General features: G+C 35.2%; 1 protein-coding gene across 4 annotated transcripts in view; it reads right to left on the reverse strand.

Moving 5' to 3' along the window:
• LOC123673280 (phosphatidate phosphatase LPIN3) overlaps positions 1–24991 on the reverse strand; it is a 340332-nt gene that overhangs the window by 145632 nt on the left and 169709 nt on the right. For all 4 annotated transcript variants that reach the window (XM_045607773.1, XM_045607772.1, XM_045607763.1 and 1 more), the window contains 2 exons: positions 20183–20291; positions 19906–20134 (listed from right to left, as the gene is read on the reverse strand). In XM_045607773.1, coding sequence (XP_045463729.1) covers positions 19906–20134; positions 20183–20291 — 338 coding nt within the window. The remainder of the gene's footprint in view (positions 1–19905; positions 20135–20182; positions 20292–24991) is intronic.

A 24991-nucleotide genomic window follows, 5' to 3' on the forward strand; every position in this document is an offset into this window, starting at 1 on the left:
GATTAATTAAAATGAATTTTTGTTATGATATATTCTGAAACATACTAACTATCAATCTTTAAATGATAAGGAAATCCCAGGCGGAAAATTTGCAAAGTACCTGATATGATTTATTATATCCCTTGTCGATAAACACTTCTATCTTTTTAGCGTTTTCTTGTGTACCTATTTTTTATTTACCTTATTTTTTTTTTTTTTGATCAACTTTATTTCTTCTTGAACAAACAGAAATTTGTGTAGGATTTATCAATACACCAAAAATAATGAACTCATTCTAAAATTGAATATAAAGCAAAATGTGAAACAACAAAAAAAATACAGATATTTTAACTCATCAAATATTCCTGTACCGAATGAAATAAGTCATAACTGCAATTTCTTTCACTACAAGGTCAGAAGGATAATTGAACACAATACGATCTAGGGCCGCCGCCAGGATTGGCATCATAAAAAACCATCTGGCACCTATTTTGCTCACTCTCAACATCAACTGAGCGGTATTGTGATGTGAGTATGTGATGTTTGGTTTCCAATATTTCAAGGGACTCTTTGAGTGGAATATTGGTGAAGAGAGATACAACGTCAAAACTGACAAGAATGTCGGGCATGTACTTCCTCTTTCAAGGTACATTTCACAAACAAGTAAAAGGTGCACCCATGGGATCTCCACTTTCTCCAGCCATCGCTGATATTTACATGGAAGATTTTGAAACCAACGCCATCGAAACGTTCCACCTAAAGCCTACTTGCTGGCTTCGATTTGTGGACGATGTGTAATGTGACGGCGCGTAGATAATAGACAAATAAGTCTATATATTAGTCGATTTCCCTTAAACCTCAAATATTAATAGTACGACTGTGATCTGAATAGAGTATGTATATATATATATATATATATATATATATATATATATATATATATATATATATATATATATATATATATATATATATATTATATATTTTTCATATTATCATTTCGAGATAGACGTGTTTTAAACTCGCTCTGTGTGAATTGAAGTTTTTTTTAGTGATATACGCAATAATTCGGGATTAAACTTTTACCGATATGTTGCTAAAGATAAGACCTGTTTGGTGAATAAACTTTTGAAGTCATTGGGGTAGTAATCCCTAGTGAAATTCACGAAAAACCTTTATTTTTAGACCACTAGTTGTCGATAAATTTTCATTCCAGATGGAATGTGATAAGTGTAAATCGTCTGCTGTGACAGATCTGGCGACTTGCGATAAGTGTGCATATAAACAATGCAAATCTTGTTCCGGTTTGACAGCAACCGAAATGAGGGCCGCTGTACTACAAAAGAAGAATTTATTTTATTTTTGCCAGGATTGCTCTAAGAAATCGGAGAAAACAACTGTTGAATTAATGGAGGAATTGTTCGATAGTAAAATTGAAAAATTAGTAAAAAATTTTTCTTCAGAATTGAAAAATCTATCAGAAGAGGTTGTTAATATTAGGGAATCGAATATACAACTTATTCATCTCTTATCGTCCAATGTTTCTCTTCCGCAAAAAATAAAATCCAACAATCCAAATGATGAGGGCACTATGAAAAATTCCATTCCAATTGTTGATGAATTGTCGTCGAAAAATGTTCTTTTAGAAAAGAAAATTAAAACCCTTGATACACAATTCAATCTGTTCAAGAATCAATTTAATTCAAATGAAACAAGAAGTAAAACAGGTGACCTTCAGAATAAATCTAATGGAAAAAAATTAAGTGCAATTAAAAACCAATCTTCACAACATAAAGAAATATCTGCTAACTCAATTATGACAAATTCCACCAATTATTGTCAACAACCTACACAGAAAGACGTAAGTAGGTCGGAATCAAAACTGGAATCTGTTCCCCGATTGAACACCAAAATCACTGAACCTTCGACATCAGTAAATATACAGCAGCAAAATGTTGTGGAATCTGAATGGATTCAAAAAATCCATCGGAACAGAAAAGGCAAAAACAAGAATACTGGTTTGATTGGTCAGAAGGATGCGAATGATCGTGGACTTTTTATAGCACCAAAAAAAGCTTTCCTTCATGTATCCCGTTTTGCCCCTAGCACGACAGTGGATGATATCAAAAACTACCTACAAAAAGATTTTCCAGAAGTAAAATGTGAAAAGCTGACATCTAAATATCCAGAATATTATAGCTCATTCAAGGTGATGATCGATTTAGTTAACTTGGAGAAGGCTATGAACCCTAACATTTGGCCGAAAGGAGCATATATTTCACGGTTTTTTCAAAAGCGCCAGAGGTCACCCAGCATGACAACCTAATAGGACCAACAAGTGGAGATGAAAAATTAAGAATAGTGCATTTGAACGCCCAGGGGATTCGAAATAAATCTAACCACCTGGAATCATTTATACTGAGTGATTGTGACATTTTGTGTGTGAGTGAACATTGGCTTGACGAAATGGAGTCGTCAGTCTTCAAATTGGAAGAATGGAACACAGTATCTTTCTTCTGCAGAACGAATTATATAAGAGGTGGAGTTATGTTATTATGTAAAAAAGCATTAAGTGAGAATAGTACAACCATAAAAAATTTGGTATGTATAGAGAAAGATATCGAGATCACTGCATCTTATTTACCTGCTTATGATGTAAACGTAGTTGTTCTTTATCGTTCGCCATCAGGAGATCTATCAGTTTTTCTGAATGAACTTGAGAAAAATTTGAACATTCTATCTACGTTGAGGAAAAATTGTATAATTACAGGTGATTTTAATGTGAACTTCGGTGATCCGAAAGAGTCTGATGATCTTATATGTTTGTTCTCGACTTTCGGTTTCAAGCAGACAATATATGGGCCAACTAGAGGCAAAAATTGTATAGATAACATTTTCATAAATTTCAATTTTAGATGTTATGCGACGGAAATAATCGATTTGGACTTTTCGGATCATAGGGGTCAAAGATTAACAGTAGAACTTCCGTGTACTTTCAATGAGACCATCTTTAAAAAATGTAGGCCTCTCACACAGATAGGATTCAATAGAATGCATGAAATATTGTCTGATATGAACTGGGATTTTATAGATTTTGTAGATGACCCAAATCAATGTTTTCACATGTTTCATCAGTTCTTCATAAATGTCTTTAATTTCTCTTTTCCTGAGAGGTTGATTAGGACTGGTGAAAATAATAAGCTTGGCATTAATTGGTTCACGGAGGATTTAAAAAATATGAGAAATCACTTACATTTTCTTGATGAATTGTACCGCAATTTCAAGCAGTTAGAAATAAAAAAATTAAGAAATCAATTCAGAAAAAAATATCATGATTCTTTAGCATCTGCTAAAAAATTGGCCACTGAAAATTTTTTGAAAAATTCTAACAATAAAGTTCGAGCAGGTTGGACAATTATTAATAATTATAGAAATAATAAAGTGCCTACAACATCATCCATTCTACCTGAAGAATTCAATATCTATTTTTCTAACGTGGCACTCAACATAGTAAAAGATATTCCAAGCTCTAACTATGTTAAATTTGATGACAGAAAATTGAGTACTAAATTTAATTTTGAGGAAGTATCTTATAGTGATGTTAGAAATATAATCAACTCTTCTAAGAATTCTACATCAAAGGATATTTATGGACTTTCTGTTAAGATTTTGAAACGCAATATAAATACTATTGTTATACCTCTCACAAAAATTATAAACAAATGTATTAAAAATGGAATTTTTCCCACTGACCTCAAGGTGGCTAGGGTGGTGCCCTTATTCAAAGATGGCGATAAGGATGATATGTCAAATTACAGGCCTATTTCAGTGTTGCCTCTATTCTCTAAAATATTTGAAAAAGCTCTGAACATGCAGATAATGTCATATTTTGAAAATAATCAACTATTTTCTAACTGCCAATTTGGCTACAGAAAAAATAAGGGTACGACTTCGGCCATTTTGAATCTAATCAGTTTTATTATGCAAGGTTTTGAAAGGGGTGATTATACGTTGGTATCATTGTTAGATTTGAGCAAAGCATTCGACTGTGTCTCACCGCTGATTCTTCTGACTAAGCTCAAGTATTATGGTTTTATGGAGAGCAGTATAAAACTGCTCCAATCTTATCTTTCCGATAGAAGCCAAAAAGTTTCAGTGGGTGGAGAGGAGTCAACTTTGAAGAATATCACATTAGGAGTACCTCGAGGTTCGGTTCTAGGACCCATCTTGTTTTTAATTTATATAAATGACTTTCCATCATGTCTACCAACCACAGTAAAATGTGTTTTATTCGCGGATGACGCTTCACTCCTTCTGAGTGGACCGGTGCTCAAACAGCTGCTAGAGGACTCGCGTGAGGTACGGTCGAGTGCAAAAAATTGGTTCAATTCGAATCAATTGATGCTGAATCAAGAAAAAACTAATATTTTAGTTTGTTCATTAAGATCTATAGATGAGAAGTTGAAAAAAAATGTAAAATTTTTAGGATTACATTTGGACCCTAAGCTCACTTGGGATGTTCATTGTGAGGAACTCTCTAAAAAACTGAGCAAAAATATTTTTGTTATCCGTACTCTAGCACTTAAAGTCTCGATTGAAACATTGCTGACAGCCTACCATGCTCTGTGCCACTCTTTAATAAAGTATAGTATTTTAGTATGGGGTCACACCACACATGCAGGAAAAATTTTTTCACTGCAGAGAAAAGTTATCCGTATTATGGATAATTTACACTATCAGGCGGATTGTAGAATTTCCTTTAAAAAATTTGAAATTATGACTGTTCCATGTGTGTTTATTTACGAATGTCTGAATTATATTCATGAAAGCCACACTCAACTGCTAAATACAGATGTTCACAATTATAACACGAGAGCACGCATGGATGTCAGAAATGAATTCTTCAGATTAACAAAAACAAAAAATGGTCCGAACTTCTGGGCATATAAACTGTATAACAAGTTGCCTCAATCAATGAGAAACCAAAAGGAACAATTCCGTTTTACTATTAAGAAATATCTCATTGATAATACTTTTTATTCATTGAAAGAATTCTTTGCTAAGCAAATATAGGTAACAGCAAATTTGTAAAGATGACGAATGTAAATCGTAAGATATTAGCATGAATAAAGGATTATTATTATATATATATATATATATATATATATATATATATATATATATATATATATAATTTACATTTTATTCAGTGAAATCGCATATGTTTCGGCGTAAAATAAGCCTTTTTTAAAATTGTATATCATTACAGTTGGACATCAACATTAGTTTAGCAATATTCCTTTGATAAAACTTTACGAAGGTACTGTCAAATAAAAAATTTTATTTACATATGTCGATTTCACTGAATAAAATGTAAATATTTCAATTTTAATGTGCTCTAAACCCAAGAAAATTACCCTTTCAATACATCAAATATAGCACAAGAAATATTACCTTTCCTTTTTTTTTTTTCTGTTCACCGTTTAACGGGTTGGTGCCTGAGCCAACCGGGCCGACGGTTGGCTGTGGCCAATATATATATATATATATATATATATATATATATATATATATATATATATATATATATATATATATATATATATATATATATATATATATATATATATATATATATATATATTGGCCACAGCCAACCGTCGGCCCGGTTGGCTCATATATATATATATTGGCCACAGCCAACCGTCGGCCCGGTTGGCTCAGGCACCAACCCGTTAAATGGTGAACAGAAAAAAATATATATATATATATATTTATATTTTTCCTTCACCATTAGGGGAGTTTTCGCTAGAAAGTCCGGGTTCAAATAAACCAAGGACTTCCTAGGCTGCTGTCAGGAACATTCGGACTATTCTCGTTGTCCAGAGTATCACCTCCTTTTGCGCTTTGCTAATTAGCTCTTATATATATATATATATATATATATATATTATATATATATATATATATATATATATCTATTATATATATATACAGGGTGTTTCATCATAAACTGGACAAACATATATATTCGTGTAGAGGACATCGGGAGAATCATTTTTGCCTTATACAATATATCCCGTTTTCGACGCATAAGCGAGATACAGGGTGTTAAACGTCAATTTTGAGCAATATTCTTATGGGTGTGGTCAGTTTTGTATAACACTCAAAGAAACGGTTTTTGGTCAAATCTCAGTATTTTTGGGTCCTCTATTCAGAAAAGTTGATGAAATCCGAAAAAAGAATTACAAAATGGCGGAAAACCTGCAACGTTCCTAATTTTTTTTTCCGGTGGTCGAATTCAATTTTAGTTTCTGAATGAACACAATTTTCTAAGAATTTCTGTGCAAAAATTTTTTCAAAAATCGAACACAAATTTTTTTTTACATGTCTACAGCGATAAAAAAATTTAACCCGAAATGGATGAAATTTTGTACAATTGTACTCCTTCAATTATCAATCACGAATATGAAAACAGAATTGTAAAATATGAAATGGTTCCGTTACTACAACCATTCAAATGTTTCGTTCAAACCTCCAAAAAAAATTTAGAATGGCTTCTTAGAGTCAAAATTATTAAATTATTGCTATTTCCAAAAATTCCGGATGCTAAAATGTATTTATACAAAAAAAATTCGATGAAACTTAGTTGGGAGTCGAACCCTCGATTCCAACGTAAGTATTAATGAAGAAATTAAGACAGTTTATTCGTTGCTAAGCAACGGAAGTTCGTAGCTCATAGAATTCTACACTGGTTATTTGAATTTCACTGAATATAATCTAACTCAGCGGAATATCTTCAAGAAGATCTGGCAGAATCTCCGTCAGGAGGTGATAATAGCCGTTTCCAGTCAATGTTTGAGGAAGAATGTATGGTCCGATAATGAATTTATTTTTTATTTCCGCCCAAACATTAACTGAAAACCTCTTCTGGCTATTTTTTGATACCGTGGCATGCGGATTTTCTCTATGCCATAAAATATTATTTTTTCTGTTGAAGAAACCATCCCTATGAAAAGTAGCTTCATCCGTAAATAAAATTTGATGGAGAAAATCCCTATTTCCACGTACTCTTCTCAAAATAAACTGACAGAATTATTTTCTTCTATGGAAATCACCGTCTTCTTAAGTTTGGCAAAGTTGGAAATGGAACGGATGGAAGCAGTTCCTTCTGAGTAGTCTCCCATCAGTAGTTTTACTTTTATTCACTGGAGGGTGGTTCGAAAGAGTTCTTGTTGAAATCATTGGGTTATCTCCTACTAAATTAAGGATGCGATCATCGTTTGTTCTTATTGTTTCCTTCTTTTTCCGGTGCAAATTTCCTTCTTCACGTAATTTGCGTACTGTTTCATAAAAAGTTGTGAAGTTTGGCAAATTTCTGCTTGGAAATCTGCGGGAGTAAATTTCCCATGCTTTTCTGCCTGAGCAATTCGCTTCATAATAAGCCTGCACAATATCATTTTTTTCCAAAAGAGAATATTTCATTTTCGTTTCCAAACAAATTCGTGTCACGATACTAGCGAAATTATATTCAGTGAAATTCAAATAACCAGTAGAATTCTATGAGCTACGAACTTCCGTTGCTTAGCAACGAATATTAATATCCTTAGAACTGTCTTAATTTCTTCATTAATACTTACGTTGGAATCGAGGGTTCGACTCCCAACTAAGTTTCATCGAATTTTTTTTGTATAAATACATTTTAGCATCCGGAATTTTTGGAAATAGCAATTATTTAATAATTTTGACTCTAAGAAGCCATTCTAAATTTTTTTTGGAGGTTTGAACGAAACATTCGAATGGTTGTAGTTACGAAACCGTTTAATATTTTATAATTCTGTTTTCATATTCGTGATTGATAATTGAAGGAGTACAATTGTACAAAATTTCATCCATTTCGGGTTAAATTTTTTTATCGCTGTAGACATGTAAAAAAAAATTTGTGTTCGATTTTTGAAAAAATTTTTGCACAGAAATTCTTAGAAAATTGTGTTCATTCAGAAACTAAAATTGAATTCGACCACCGAAAAAAAAAATTAGGAACGTTGCAGGTTTTCCGCCATTTTGTAATTCTTTTTTCGGATTTCATCAACTTTTCTGAATAGAGGACCCAAAAATACTGAGATTTGACCAAAAACCGTTTCTTTGAGTGTTATACAAAACTGACCACACCCATAAGAATATTGCTCAAAATTGACGTTTAACACCCTGTATCTCGCTTATGCGTCGAAAACGGGATATATTGTATGAGGCAAAAATGATTCTCCCGATGTCCTCTACACGAATATATATGTTTGTCCAGTTTATGATGAAACACCCTGTATATATATAATAGATAAGAATGTTAGGAGGTTTCTATCTAGGAAATTCAGTGATACACTTCTTATCTATTAGATATATTGCGATCAATAATTTTCTTACGAATTATATATATATATATATATATATATATATATATATATATATATATATATATATATATATATATATATATATATTATATTATATATATATCTATTATATATATATATATATATATATATATATATATATATATATAATAGATAAGAATGTTAGGAGGTTTCTATCTAGGAAATTCAGTGATATACTTCTTATCTATTAGATATATTGCGATCAATAATTTTCTTACGAATTATATATATATATATATATATATCAACAATTTTAATTCCCAATATACAACAATAGTTATAAGTTAGATAAGGGGTGTGGGAAAATTGATAAGTGTTATAATGTCACTCTTCTTTATTTCATTTAGTCGACGTTTCGATCCCGATGGGGACCTTCTTCAGGACTCTACAATAGCAATAAAAAACAGTCAAAATAAGGCAATCACAAAACATGTAAAAATAGTACATACCGAAATACAGAGTTGTAAAGATCTTATTTGAACACAAATCAATAGCTCTCAAGAAAGCAACTAACAAGAACATCAACAACTTCAGCGAAAAAAGATCTGATACTTCGTTAGTAAAGGAGTAGAAATCAATTATAATAAGTAAATAAGGTAAACAGAATAATCAACAAAATGAGAGGTTGTCAAAAATGTTGTCAACCAGACTTGCCACAGAATACACGCACATGACAGATGAAACATAGAGTAGCATTAAATCACATTGGTCGCAGTAATTCACTCTCACTGAACTCAGAACAAATGCGATTTTTTGAAAGATTCCATGAACCGAAACCAATCCCCTCTCACAGAAATGGCCTAGAACACAAAATTCATTTTCACGTTATCCCTACGACTGCTGAACTTGTTGAAATTCTTTCTGTATGTGATCCATCCAATTCTCTCCCACAGAACCGGTCATAATGAATCAAATAAGAATAGATGGAGCTGATATTATTTACATCCCTTCTGTAGTTCATCGAACAGGTTTGACGTTTAATATGATACATCTCTAAGAAACATCTCTTTCTTCCACTAACTTCAATTTCTAGGATTTTGGTGGAATCATAATTCATTGGATGATCTTTGTCCCGGGTATGGTCTGCTAGGGCACAAATCTTACTTGAATTTTTGATGTCGCTTTTGTGTTGAGCAATCCTTCTCTTCAGAAGCTGAGACGTCTGACCAATGTACACCTCACTGCATATTGAACAAGGAATACAATATACCACACCACTCATGTTATCAACAGTCATCCTATCTTTCACTCGACTGTATAATCTGTCAATTTTAAAATAAGATTTCTGAATCAACATAATTTCTGTGGTCTTTAAGAGGTTAATTAATGCGTTTGTCATACCATTAATTAGGGGAATAGACAAGTACAGAATTCTACCCGTGTTCTCAGTGTCCACAGTGGTGGATGCGCTCCTCTCTCCATTCGTTGGGCGTGTCGAAGGAGTGGTATTAAAAATCAATCTGGACAATAACCTTTTTGGGTATCCATTCTCTAGCATCAACTGCATCAACAACCTCAGATTCTGCCGCCTTAGACTTGGATGGGCAACCTTTTCTATGCGATTCTTCAAGCTGTTGAGAACAAGTGGGATACTATCAGAAACCACACAAGTCTACCAAAAGAAGAAATCATCCATGCCATCAAATTCCTGTTTTCTTCAAACTATTTTCTTTTTAATGGTAGGTTCTTCAAGCAGGTGATCGGTTCCCCTATGGGTTCCAACTTCAGTCCATCCATTGCTGAATTAGTAATGGATTTCCTTCTGGACAGCATTCTTGTTAGTATTCCTTTTGACATTCCTTTCATCAAGAAATATGTTGATGATCTAATATGTGCTGTACCTAAAGACCAGGTTGCTTTCGTTCTAGACAAGTTTAACAGTGAACATGAAAGTATACAGTTTACTTTGGAGGAAGAAACAGCGAATGGAATCCCATTCCTGGATACAAGGGTGATTCGAACACTGGAAAATAGGCTGATTCTAGATTGGTACCGAAAACCAACAAGTTCAGGGAGATACATACACTATTTTTCTAATCATTCACATGGACAAAAGGTAAACATGATTTTAGGATTGAAGAATCGCATAGAAAAGGTTGCCCATCCAAGTCTAAGGCGGCAGAATCTGAGGTTGTTGATGCAGTTGATGCTAGAGAATGGATACCCAAAAAGGTTATTGTCCAGATTGATTTTTAATACCACTCCTTCGACACGCCCAACGAATGGAGAGAGGAGCGCATCCACCACTGTGGACACTGAGAACACGGGTAGAATTCTGTACTTGTCTATTCCCCTAATTAATGGTATGACAAACGCATTAATTAACCTCTTAAAGACCACAGAAATTATGTTGATTCAGAAATCTTATTTTAAAATTGACAGATTATACAGTCGAGTGAAAGATAGGATGACTGTTGATAACATGAGTGGTGTGGTATATTGTATTCCTTGTTCAATATGCAGTGAGGTGTACATTGGTCAGACGTCTCAGCTTCTGAAGAGAAGGATTGCTCAACACAAAAGCGACATCAAAAATTCAAGTAAGATTTGTGCCCTAGCAGACCATACCCGGGACAAAGATCATCCAATGAATTATGATTCCACCAAAATCCTAGAAATTGAAGTTAGTGGAAGAAAGAGATGTTTCTTAGAGATGTATCATATTAAACGTCAAACCTGTTCGATGAACTACAGAAGGGATGTAAATAATATCAGCTCCATCTATTCTTATTTGATTCATTATGACCGGTTCTGTGGGAGAGAATTGGATGGATCACATACAGAAAGAATTTCAACAAGTTCAGCAGTCGTAGGGATAACGTGAAAATGAATTTTGTGTTCTAGGCCATTTCTGTGAGAGGGGATTGGTTTCGGTTCATGGAATCTTTCAAAAAATCGCATTTGTTCTGAGTTCAGTGAGAGTGAATTACTGCGACCAATGTGATTTAATGCTACTCTATGTTTCATCTGTCATGTGCGTGTATTCTGTGGCAAGTCTGGTTGACAACATTTTTGACAACCTCTCATTTTGTTGATTATTCTGTTTACCTTATTTACTTATTATAATTGATTTCTACTCCTTTACTAACGAAGTATCAGATCTTTTTTCGCTGAAGTTGTTGATGTTCTTGTTAGTTGCTTTCTTGAGAGCTATTGATTTGTGTTCAAATAAGATCTTTACAACTCTGTATTTCGGTATGTACTATTTTTACATGTTTTGTGATTGCCTTATTTTGACTGTTTTTTATTGCTATTGTAGAGTCCTGAAGAAGGTCCCCATCGGGATCGAAACGTCGACTAAATGAAATAAAGAAGAGTGACATTATAACACTTATCTATATATATATATATATATATATATATACGCAGGGTGGCGAAAGCCATCGGGGAGTGACGTCCCCGCGTACCCGAGTCAACCAGTTAGAGGGTTAGCACCTCCCTTACTGTGAAAAATATGCTTTCGACACAATGGACGAAGCCTCGGATAACGCTCCCGGTGTGGGGATTGCGCCTGGGTGAAGATCACTACAGTCCCTAGTAGAGGAAGGTGGAGCAAGTGGCGCCACTCTACGAAACGGTACCACAAGGCCTCGCCGATCAAATAGAACCGCACAGGGGAATAGCTTGGACATGTCGTTACAAGACAATCCCGCTTTAACCCGAAGAAAAAGGCAGCACTGGACGAGGGAGATGAACGTCAGTTTACTCAGTGCATACTTTGAAGCTACAGAGGGGGAAACGAACACCAAGAAGTACGCGGCAAGGTTGGCGGAACTATGGGCGGAACAACACCCGGAAAAGTTATTTACGGGAAAACACCTAGTTGCCCAGGTTAAGAACATAAAAACTCGAAAACTGCTCGCACCAGATGAAGTCGAGGCGATGAAATCTAACGCAATAAGAGCCTCGACAGGCAGAACCATCCAAAACATAAGAAGAAGCATACAACGGAGAAGCACAATCGCACAACGGCCAGGGAACGATGATGAACAGAATGAGGAGGAACAACACATAACGAAGACGGAACAGGATGAACATACAGACGGAATACGAACAATCTACGAACAAGTCAACCTGAAATGGAAAGGAATATATATATACAGGGTCTTTCACGAGGAACCTCACCCATATTTATACGGGAAAGTACTGAACGTATTTTCATGAAATTCAGCACTTATAAGTATTTCACGATGCTGATGAAATCTAAAATATTTTCAAGGCATGAGCACCTCCGGTTTTTCCGGAAATTACGTCAACTTCCGTTTTTCAAATTAGAACACCATTTTTTTATTGCAGAAATAGATTCCTTAGAAAATTTCAAGTTATTTTGATGTAACACTTTTCAGTTTTGGTTCGAAAATTCTCTCTGAGCGGGAAAATTCGAAAAAAAAATCGAAAATAGAGCTCCGCTGAAACAAGAATAACTTCGAGGTTTTTGGATGGAAAATTTTCATTTTTGGGATTTTTCAAGATGTAAGATTGATGTATCCACTATAAAAATCGAAATCGCGATTCATGATACAGGAGGTGAAAAAATCGCTTTCAAAGTTAGGGATGACAAAATCGTGAAAAATCAATTTTTCAAATTAGAACCCCATTTTTTTATGGCAGATATTGAATCTACGTTAAAAAATAATGTGAGTGTATGCATCACACCCTTGCCCTGAAGTGGATATTTTCTGAGTTATTCACAAAAAACTGTTTTTCGTCTTGAATTTTCAGCTATTTCTTTTCCCTTCACGCCAAAAAGATGAAATTTTCAGGAACTGTTACTTAAACCATATTTTAGATTTTACTACCCTAATATGCAAGAGAAAAAAGTTACAGGTTTTTCCTAAATAGATGGCGAATTTTGATTCGAATTTGTATCGGAAACCTCTTTATTTCAACTAATCGGCCATCGGTTTTCTCTCCAGTGATAAATAAATAATTCCTTATGAACCATATGCAAAAACTTACCATGTTTTACATTCTTTTTTTTTAATGATAGATATCATTAATTACATCTGCCAAATTCCTCTTTATTCAGTAGCATTTTGTGTTTACTATTAATTTGGTGATAATTCGTATCAAGTTATAAAATCGATCACTATGCCTAATTTTACCAATGAAGATTATTTAAATCTCATTCTACTACATGGAGAATGTAATAAAGTTGTAGATAGAACGATTCGACTGTTCATTGAGAGGTTTCCTGACCGACCCAGACCAACGAGAGATACCATTGACAGAACCATGACATACTTGAGAAATGTCGGATCTTGCGTTAAGAAAACTATACACAGAGAAAAAAGTGTAGTAGAAGATGAGAACAACGAAATTACAGTTCTTGCATATTTTCGTGTGAATCCTCAAAATTCTCTCAGAGATGCCGAGATTGATCTGGGATTATCTCAATCAGATCATCTGAATAATATAAATATCCATATCAAATTCACTATGGAAGTTGAAACCAACAACTCACTCCCTTTTCTTGATGTCCTCGTAACGAAATCCAACGATTCCTTCACACACACGATTTACAGAAAACCAACCCACACAAACCGCTACCTGAATGCAAATTCACACCATCATCCGTCCCAAATCAACTCCGTATTGAACTCTTTAATCCATAGATCCATAAAACTGACAGATAACCTACATATTCAGAAAGAAATCAATATCCTTCAAACCGCCCTACAACAGAATGGCTACAACAGTCAACAAGTTCAGAAAGCCATCAACCGACATCAGACCCATACACAACAGCCCAAAAATCCTCCAGAAAATTTCCCTCATAAAGCTTTTCTCCCTTTTATCAAAGGTGTCACTGACAAATCAGTCGCATACTACGAAAACAGGATATTAAAACAGTTTTCACAGCCGATAACAAAATTTCCAAATTTCTTCGAACACCAAAGGATACGATCGATAACGAGTCTCAAGGAGTATACGAGATACCATATTCCGCATGTCCTAGAACATACATAGGACAAACCAACAGACGTATAACTAACAGAGTATATGAGCACCAACTTGCAATACGCCAAGGAGATCCAACATCTGCCCTATTCAAACACTACTCTGAAACAGGACATAACGTTGATTTTGAGGGATGTAAGACCATCTCTGCAGAGAGAACCCTCACATGTAGGATAATCCGTGAAGCACTCGAGATCGAAAAACGACCCAATTGTCTCAACAAACGGGATGATGGTCAAAGATTACCCAACACTTGGAAACCTTTGATTTCCCGTCTCATGGCAACACATCGATCGATAACTCAGCTCCCGACAACAACCCGATCGACAGTTCAGCTTCATACCACCCGTACCAGGCTCCCAGTTGCCACCCGTTCGATAACAACCCGATCGATGACTCGAAGTCACGTGACATCACCATCGGTTCCTGCACAATCGATAACAACTCGATCGACAACAAACCGATCGAAAACAACTCGATCAATAACAACTCGATCGATGACAGCTCGATCAATGACTGGAGGCTGCCTAACAACTGCGCAACCGGCTCCTGCGCAGCCTCCATCACGTGGGTCACCTCCTTCTACTATGAATACAGGACCTCTCGACTCTCGTGGTTAACGTTCAGTTGCCTCGAGAATACTCTGTTGATGATACCTGGGGAGTAGGCAGATTGAGACCCCGGCGTAAAGTCAACGGTTCTTGAAAATGGCTCCAAAGTCGGAGCCGAAACGTCGAACACGACAAAATATTAGACGCGGTCCAATCCGGAACACACAAAGTTCAAATATATATATATGTATATATATATATATATATATATATATATATATATACATATATATATATATATATATATATATATATATATACATATATATATATATATATATATATATATATATATATATATATATTGTCTCCAGATAACAGTCGTACTATAAATATCGTGAATCTATTAAGGGAATTCGACTGATAAGAAGGATTTCGGTTTTACTCTTTATTCAATTTGCGTTAATTGATGAATTTTAACTTATTAAGGAGACAACCTCAAATTCTGTAAGTGACTGTTTTTAAAGATTTGTGATAGTTCTTTTTGTATATGTAATTTTAATTGTTGAAATTGTAGTAACCCTGAGGAAGGAACCAATCAGTTCCGAAAGCTTGGTATGAATAAAGAGTAAAACCGAAATCCTTCTTATCAGTCGAATTCCCTTAATAGATATATAGATATATATATATATATATATATATATATATATATATATATATATATATATATACAGGGTGTGGCGTAATTAATGGATAATCCTGTACTGGCGAATAGGGGAGGTCATGGTCGACCAGAAAATGTTAAGTTATGTTCAGTAAAAATATCATAGTTTTCGAGATATCGGACAATTGCATTTTCTTCTAAAAAGTGCACCTTTACTCACTAATTTCAATGCTGTGATCACCAATCTTGTTATTTCTTTGGGCATTGTTTTTTATTTTACTTTCAAATAGCTGTACTAAGAGATAAACTACCAAATTCCTCCCATCTTGCTTAATTAAGAAAAAAAAAAAGTAGGATTATCCTCATGTTTGCAAATTCACTTACTTTTTTCTTCAAGTTTCAGTCGTTATGGTGAACAAAAATAGTATTGAGAGCTTTGTAAACATTTCATAAATAAATTGTCTATTTCATTGCGGTTCGTAAATGGTGTAATACATGTTATTCTTTTATTGGGTGCTCGGAGTACGTTTCATTATTACATCTGAGGTACTAATTTCAGTGAAAGAGAGTTTTAGGGATTTGTGACGATACCTAATAATGGTTCAATAAAACACAGCAAAATTTTCACTATTTATTTTAAATTACAGTAAGCGCTAACATAAGTGCACGCTGAACATCTTCTAATAAAAGATCGTTTCATTCGTCGCACATATCTGGCTTGATTAATATTTCGAGCTGCTTCGTTAATGCGTGTGCGTAATTCTTAAACTAAATTTATCGGCTTGTCATATACCTCCTCTTTGAGACATCGCCAATAGATTAAATCTAATGGATTTAGATCAGTAGATCGTGGTGGCCAAGAAATTGTACCCATACGTCCAATCAATCTTCTCGGGAATTTTTCATTTAAGTAATCACGTACCTGTCGTGCGAAATGTGCAGGGCAGCCATTATTTGCAGCCATATCCGACTCCTACCTCAACCTGCATAATATGCATGATTGGCAGGTCTCTAATCCACATCTAATGAGACAAGAAAGATCCCAGTACCAATTTGAAATTAATTTGTGGACTGGGATTTTTGATGGGCAAGTCATCGGCCCATTTGAGTTTCCAGAAACACTAACAGCTGACCGATACCTTCATTTTCTAAGAAATACACTGCCGCTTTCACTAGAAAATTTGAATTTAGAAGACAGGAGACGGATGTGGCTGCAACATGATGGCTGCCCTGCACATTTCGCACGAAAGGTACGTGATTATTCGAATGAAAAATTCCAGAGAAGTTGTATTAGATGAATAGGTACAATTTCTTTGTCACCACGATCTCCTGATCTAAATCCATTAGATTTTATTCTATTGGGGATGTCTCAAAGAGAAGGTATATGACAAGCCGATAAATTCAGTTGAAGAATTACTCACACGCACGAAGCAACTCGAAATATTAATCAAGCCAGATATGCGCGACGAATCAAACGATCTTTTATTAGAATATGTTTAGCGTGCATTCGTGCAGAAGGCGGACATTTCGAGCACTTACTGTAATTTAAAATAAATAGTGAAAATATTACTGTGTTTTATTTAACCATTATTAGGTATTATCAAAAATCCCTAAAACTCTCTTTCACTGAAATTAGTACCTCAGTTGTAATAATGAAACGTACTCCGAGCACCCAATAAAAGAATAACATGTATTATACCATTTTAGAACCGCAATGAAATTGACAATTTATTTATGAAATGTTCACAAAGGTCTCAATACAATTTTTTTTTCACCATAACGACTGAAACTTAAAGAAAAAAGTAAGTGAATTTGCAAACATGAGGTTTATCCTACTTTTTTTTTCTTAATTAAGCAAGATGGTAGGAATTTGGTAGTTTATCTCTTAGAACAGCTATTTGAGAGTAAACTAGAAAACAATGCCCAAAGAAATAACAAGATTTGTGATCACAGCATTGAAATTAGTGGGTAAAGGTGCACTTTTTAGAAAAAAATGAAATTGTCCGATATCTCGAAAACTATGATATTTTTACTGAACATGACTTTATATTTTCTGGTCGGCCATGACCTCCACTATTCGCCAGTACAGGATTATCCATCAATTATGCCACACCCTGTATATAAATATAAATATAAAATATAAATATATAATATTTGATGAAATACTTTTCGGTATATTCCGTGTAGAAATGATGAGAATTTCGAAAAACTATTTATTTCAACATTTCCACTACAATAACATATGTCTTTATCAAGAACATATTTGATAATACTTAGGAGGTACCTTCCTGCGCCGCAGATTGTATCGTGGCTGTGTTCCTCCGCTCTCATTGGAGCCATCCCCACCCTCTTGGTGGAGCGCCGCGGCAGTGTTTTCTTCAGACAACTGTTTGTTTTCGGCGGGTTCAATTGCTGGTGTTTTTCGTTTTTCGATTTCGACACAGCACAGAAAATTTTTCGATGCAAATAATTCAGTTCAGCAGTTCTTTGATTTCTTCTCGGTTTTCGATTTCCATCGCTACCCTCACTAGACGTTTATTGGAAAATTCTATATTAGCATGCTGCCTGGCTTTTAGAAAATTGATTGAATGTCCTGTGTTCTTTATTTGTTGGAGAGAAAAAGGCCTTATCCTTTTATATACTTTTCCATTGAAATCAAAATTATGGTTACGATATGTGGATGACATTTTTGTCATTTGGCACCATGGAGATCAAGAACTGAACCAATTTTTCAATCACCTCAACTCTCTCCGTGAAAAGATCAAATTCACTGTTGAACAGACGAGGAAAACAACGAGGTTGAGATCAAAACGCTCACAGATATTTTCCTACAGAACGGTTTCACTCGGCGCAGATAAAAAGAATATCACAAGATAATACCGAAACTAGTCAGAAATTAGAAGTCTTGTCCCAGAGTTATGTTGCCATATATTAAAGGAACAACGGATAAAATCGGAAGAATATTGCAACGCAATGGCATGACATCCGTTTTCAGTCCGCACCAGATCATCAAGTCGGTATTGGGGAATCCAAAGGATAAAATTCCACTAGAAAATCAAGGAGTGTATGCCATCCCGTGCTCTGACTGCCCCAAGTAATACATAGGTCAGACTAACAGGCGAATATCATCAAGAATAGAGGAACATTAAAATAGTATTAAAAAAGATAGTACAACCTCGTCGCTTGTCCAACATACAAAGAGCACAGGACATTCAATCAATTTTCAGAATACCAGGCAACTTGCTAATATAGAATTTTTCAATAAACGTCTTGTGAGAGAAGCGATCTAAATCGAAAAACGAACAAGAAATCAAAGAACTGAAATTATTTGCATCGAAAAATTGTCTGTGCCGTGTTTCACAATAAAATGTGTTTCATTCAAATTGCTATTTATTTGAGTTTTGAATTGACTCTACAGGGTGTTACTGTATTGGAGGTAGAAACGAAAATTACAGATTCCTCGGATCATTTTGAAAAATAAAGTCCTATAACATGGGTCCGCAAACGATTTGTTTTGGAGATTCAGATGTTAAAGTTCAAGTGTTTTTCTCTTAGCACCTAACCTTCACAAGATATTCAACTTAAATTTGGCATAGATATTCTAATTTGAAGTTTTCATCATGTTATATGCTTATTTTGGATGCAAATCTACAGGGTGATATTTTTTCTGGTACTTATTTACCCAAACTGTAAAGATTAATGAAGATTCACCCTGTATCTCAAAAACAAAGCGTTTACGGGCCCATGTATAGGACATTTCATTATTTAAATCATTCAAAAAGTCTCTCATTTTTCTTCGTACTTCCAATTCAGGAACACTTTGTATAAGGTTAGAACAATAGAATCGGTAATCAAAAAAAGGTATTATTTCGAGTAATTTTCAGATCAAACTTCGTTATCAAACCTTTCTTTCTCACATTACATATATGAGTATACGTTGTCATCAAAAAATTCTTTTAGATTACCCCCCCCCCCCCACCAAAAAAAACAAAAAAGATCTACGCCCTTGGTACCAAGAAATCATTTCTAATCATCCGAAATCACTCGAAATCATCCGAAATTACCCGAAATCGCCGGATATCATCAGGATTTTCGAAATCAATGTATCTTTTTCACGGGGTCATTACCCCCTCGGAATTTTTATTTAAGGAATTCTTCTACAGCATTGGAGAATTTCCATCATTTAGTGAGACAACTTTTTTCTCGTATTGTCAAGTTGAGTTTTCTTTATTTCTTGTATTTTACTGTTTTGTTGAGTATACATTTGAAGGAAATAAAGTTGTTCTTATATTTATAGAAAATATCTAGCAACTCTTACCTGTGGCAAAGGCCTATGATAGATAATCAAGCTAGCTATTAGAGGAGCAGCAACCTTCCAATTATAATACTTATCCTTCATTCTAACTACTAATTTCTCAGATTCTAGAATGAATGGATTATTACAAAGGTCACTGAAGGAAAGAACATTTTCGGAAAATCTATTCTGATTAGGTTCTGGATCCCAGCCACACGTTGATATAACGATATCGTTGAAATAAGTTTTAGCCCTGAAATCAATTAATTAAAAACTAAAATATATTCAATATAATACATACAGTTTGTTTTTTTCGTCAAAATCTGAATCCACCGATTTAGATTCTTCCACACTGTTGGGGCTCTGAACTAATGAAGGTCCATTCCCTGATTCACAATCCATATCGCCATCTGTTTTCAATTAGACAGTTTGAGATAAATCATCTTACCAAGAAAAAATTGTGAATGAAAAATTAAAAAAGTCTGGTAAAGCACCGACTGTCAGAAACTTTTAAAAGCTCGTCATTCATGCGCCTATTAGAGACAACATATCTGTTTTATGTATTATATGATATTTGAATTATTATCTTCCGATTATTCGATCCTCCTTGAATTGCGGATGAACATTCGAGTGATTCTATTCACATATTCAAATTAAATGTCAACCTTATCTGATCTGTTGGAAAACGTGGTTAATTTTTTTTTTATGTTCGGCTTGAATATTTTATAGTTCCGGTGATGTGATCAACAACAAATTTTGTATAGGGCCAGTTGCACCATTTGCCTAATCGTTGATTAAAAATTTAAACATTGATTACTTTCTTATTTCTCTTGCACCATGTTTCGAATAACGTTTAATGTGGCCTAATCACCGATTACTGTCAACAGGAAAATTTGGACGTTTATTTTCCCGATTAGTTTTAAACAGGGTTCTGCGCATAGACCTAATATCAATTTGATATTAGGTCTAAGATTCTGTGCAACTCAAAACGTCTGTGTTTGGTTTTGTGAGGAATTTCAAAATTTAAATATGGATTCAGATTCAGATCGTGAATTATCATTCAATGACAATTCATAATAATAATTTGTAATTTATCAGGTGTGTGAATAAGTCTTTCCCGTTTTTTGTAAGAGATGGCGCCACCAATACTGTGCGAGTATTTAATGGTTACATATGTCATAATCAAAGCTTATTCATCTGTCAACGATTCCACACTTACACATTAGTTGAAATTTTTTTTTTGAAATCGTGAAAATGTCGAAATTTGAGCCGAGTCGACGTCATTTGCGGGAAGTTTCACTTTATTGGTTCAATTTGAAGAAATCTGCTGCCGAGGCGCATCGGTTGCTTCAGGAAGCTTATGGAGAAGGTTGTGTCGATGATTCAAGTGTTCGCGGATGGTTTCGACGCTTCAAAAGTGGCGATTTCGACGTGGAAGACAAGGAGCGTTCCGGGCGGCCGCAAATCTTTGAAGATCAAGAATTGGCGACTTTGCTTGATGAAGATTCGTGTCAAACGCAAGAAGAACTTGCTGAAGCATTGGGAGTTGACCGAACAACCATTTCCAAGCGTTTGAAAGCCATGGGAATGATCCAAAAGCAAGGAAATTGGGTGCCGTACGAACTGAAGCTGAGAGACTTCGAACGGCGTTTTTTCACTTGCGAACAGCTGCTTCAGCGACATAAAAGAAAGGGTTTTCTGCATCGTATCGTGACTGGCGATGAAAAGTGGATCCGTTACGATAATCCGAAGCGAAGAAAATCATGGGGACTACCCGGCCATGCATCATCATCGACAGCCAGCCAAATATTCATGGCGCCAAGCTCATGCTCTGTATATGGTGGGACCAGCTAGGTGTGGTTTACTATGAGCTTCTGAAACCGAATGAAAGGATCACAGGCGAGGTCTATCGACGACAATTGATGCGTTTGAGCCGCGCACTGCGAGAAAAACGGCCACAATACTCCGACAGGCACGACAAAGTTATTTTGCAACATGACAATGCTCTCCCACATGTTGCACAGCCGGTGAAAACATACTTAGAAACGCTCAAATGGGAAGTCCTACCCCACCCGCCGTATAGTCCAGACATTGCTCCGTCTGATTACCATCTCTTCAGATCGATGACGCATGGCCTGGCTGACCAGCACTTCCATTCCTACGAGGAAGCCAAAAAATGGGTGGATGACTCGATAGAGGCCAAACCGGTCGAATTTTTTCGCAACGGGATTCGTATGTTGCAAGAAAGATGGGGAAAAGTTGTAGCTAGCGATGGCCAATACTTTCAATAATTCAACCATTTTTTCACAATAAAGGCTCAAAATTTGAGAAAAAACGGGAAAGACTTATTCACACACCAAATATTTTAACTTTGAAACCACAAGAACAGAGAACATTAAACAAGAAAATTGAAATTCCTGCTTTTTCTATGATCACCAACGGGCGTGACAGCAGCAACGGACCTAGCAACGGTTCTCTTCATCCGTTCTTCAGAACAGTTCTTCTTCTAAGGGCTCTACCAGGGATTTTGGAAGGAGGATTGACTCATTTTCGACTCGAATCGATTATAAAATATCTTTTGAATACGTTCTATATGGTGAAATGATATTTACCCCCTTGTTATCCCCTACCTACCCCCCGAAGATTGAAAAATTCGGTGGTCGACTAAATTGACCGTTGCTGGGGATTTTTTGATGCCAATCGATTGCTTCGATCGAGATGAACACGACCTATTTAGTGAAATAATTTGTGACCCCCAAACAAACTCCCTACCAACCCCCCGAAGATTGAAAAATTCGGTGGTTGACTAAATTGACCGTTGCTGGGGATTTTTTGATGCGAATCGATTGTTACGATCGAGTTGAACACGACCTATATAGTGAAATAATTTGTGACCCCCCCAAACAAACCCCCTACTCACCCCTCAAAGTTTGATAAATTCGGTAGTCGGCTAAATTGACCGTTGCTGGGGATTTTTTGATGCGAATCGATTGTTTCGATCGAGTTGAAAACGACCTATATGGTGAAATAATTTGTGACCCCCAAAAAAACCCCCTACCAACCCCTCGAAGTTTGAAAAATTCGGTAGTCGGCTAAATTGACCGTTGCTGGGGATTTTTTGATGCGAATCGATTGTTTCGATCGAGTTGAAAACGACCTATATGGTGAAATAATTTGTGACCCCCAAACAAACCCCCTACCAACCCCTCGAAGTTTGAAAAATTCGGTAGTCGGCTAAACTGACCGTTGATGGGGATTTTTTGATGCGAATCGATTGTTTCGATCGAATTGAAAACGACCTATATGGTGAAATAATTTGTGACCACCCAAACAAACCCCCTACCAACCCCTCGAAGTTTGAAAAATTCGGTAGTCGGCTAAATTGACCGTTGCTGGGGATTTTTTGATGCGAATCGATTGTTACGATCGAGTTGAACACGACCTATATAGTGAAATAATTTGTGACCACCCAAACAAACCCCCTACTCACCCCTCAAAGTTTGATAAATTCGGTAGTCGGCTAAATTGACCGTTGCTGGGGATTTTTTGATGCGAATCGATTGTTTCGATCGAGTTGAAAACGACCTATATGGTGAAATAATTTGTGACCCCCAAAAAAACCCCCTACCAACCCCTCGAAGTTTGAAAAATTCGGTAGTCAGCTAAATTGACCGTTGCTGGGGATTTTTTGATGCGAATCGATTGTTTCGATCGGATTGAACACGGCCTATATAGTGAAATAAAAAATAAATGTGCCGGTTTAGTCCCTGAAATTAGGGGTGGAAACTACTATAGTTTAATCCATGAAGTGCTTTAGGTTTATTGAAGCACCCCGAAATCATAATCAATTATTCTACTTTCATATGAGAAATAATTGGACTTCTCTTGTCATGTAAATTATTGCATTTGTAAGCAACACAATTCAGCACCATTTTCATCAGATTTATATAATTTCACAATGAAATAAAAAAATTCAACGGACAAATCCACAAGATTGCAATCCAACAGCACAAGTGCGACCGAAACAGAAATACTACACGCTATATATTCTTCTCTGCCTGTTGCGCCGCCCTCACTTTTTCGACTTGCTCTCTATGGGCGCCAGGGCAATACCTCCTAGAAAACAGTAGTCTAGGAGGTATTGGCCAGGGCCGTATCTAGGTAGTATTGCGTCTGTAGCAATATATTTGACAGCGCCCCCCATTTTCGAGAATTTTTTTATCCATTATATTTTCTTATAGTGTTTTTTCTTCATAATTTACGTCATATATTTTCGTTAGAGTTTTGAAATAATACACAATAATATAGATATTTACTTATTCGATTAAATATTATTATTTATATAAAAATAAAACAAATTCCAAAACAAAATATTTATATTCATATAGTAAATAGGTACCTATATCTGAAATTTATATATTTCTACTTAATTTTTGAAAATACTGAAAATGTAAAGTATTTTTTCGGATAATTGACTAGAAAATTATAATCGATAATCACAATTATATAAGTACGTTATTGGTTCAAAATCTAACTTTTCTTGATTTTAATTCGGCAAATGAATCCACTAATTTCGAGTAATCTAAGGTGCATGTCACTTCCCTTTCGATTGCAAGGATTGACATATTTGATAATCGCTCTTGTCCCAAGGAGGAACGAAGATACGACTTTATGAGTTTTAGTTTGTTGAAGGAACGTTCACAAGTAGCAGTTGTCACTGGCAAACTCAGAAATATTCTCAAAGCCGTTTGTAGATTCGGATGAATATTCTCAAGAGTGAGATCATATATACCATTCAATATTTGTAATGGTCCCATTTCGATAAAGTTGTCTATAATTAGGTTACTTTGAAATTTGAAACTTTCAATTTCAGTTGAAAATTCATATGCATTTAAATCAGAAGGATATTTTTTTGCAAGATCTGCAGCACTTTTCTTCAAATCGTCAATAGTCATTGAATAACACTTTCATTCAAAAAACTGAAGTTGTCGGCCACTTCCTTCAAAGCAACAAATCTTTTTCCCATTTCCATTATTGTTTTATCAAGCACTTGTAATAGTCCAATTCTGAGTTTTGCATTTGCATCAAAAAGATAAGCTTCATCACTAGC

Source organism: Harmonia axyridis, chromosome 1 (genome assembly GCF_914767665.1).
Source record: "Harmonia axyridis chromosome 1, icHarAxyr1.1, whole genome shotgun sequence".
Lineage (NCBI taxonomy): Eukaryota > Metazoa > Arthropoda > Insecta > Coleoptera > Coccinellidae > Harmonia > Harmonia axyridis.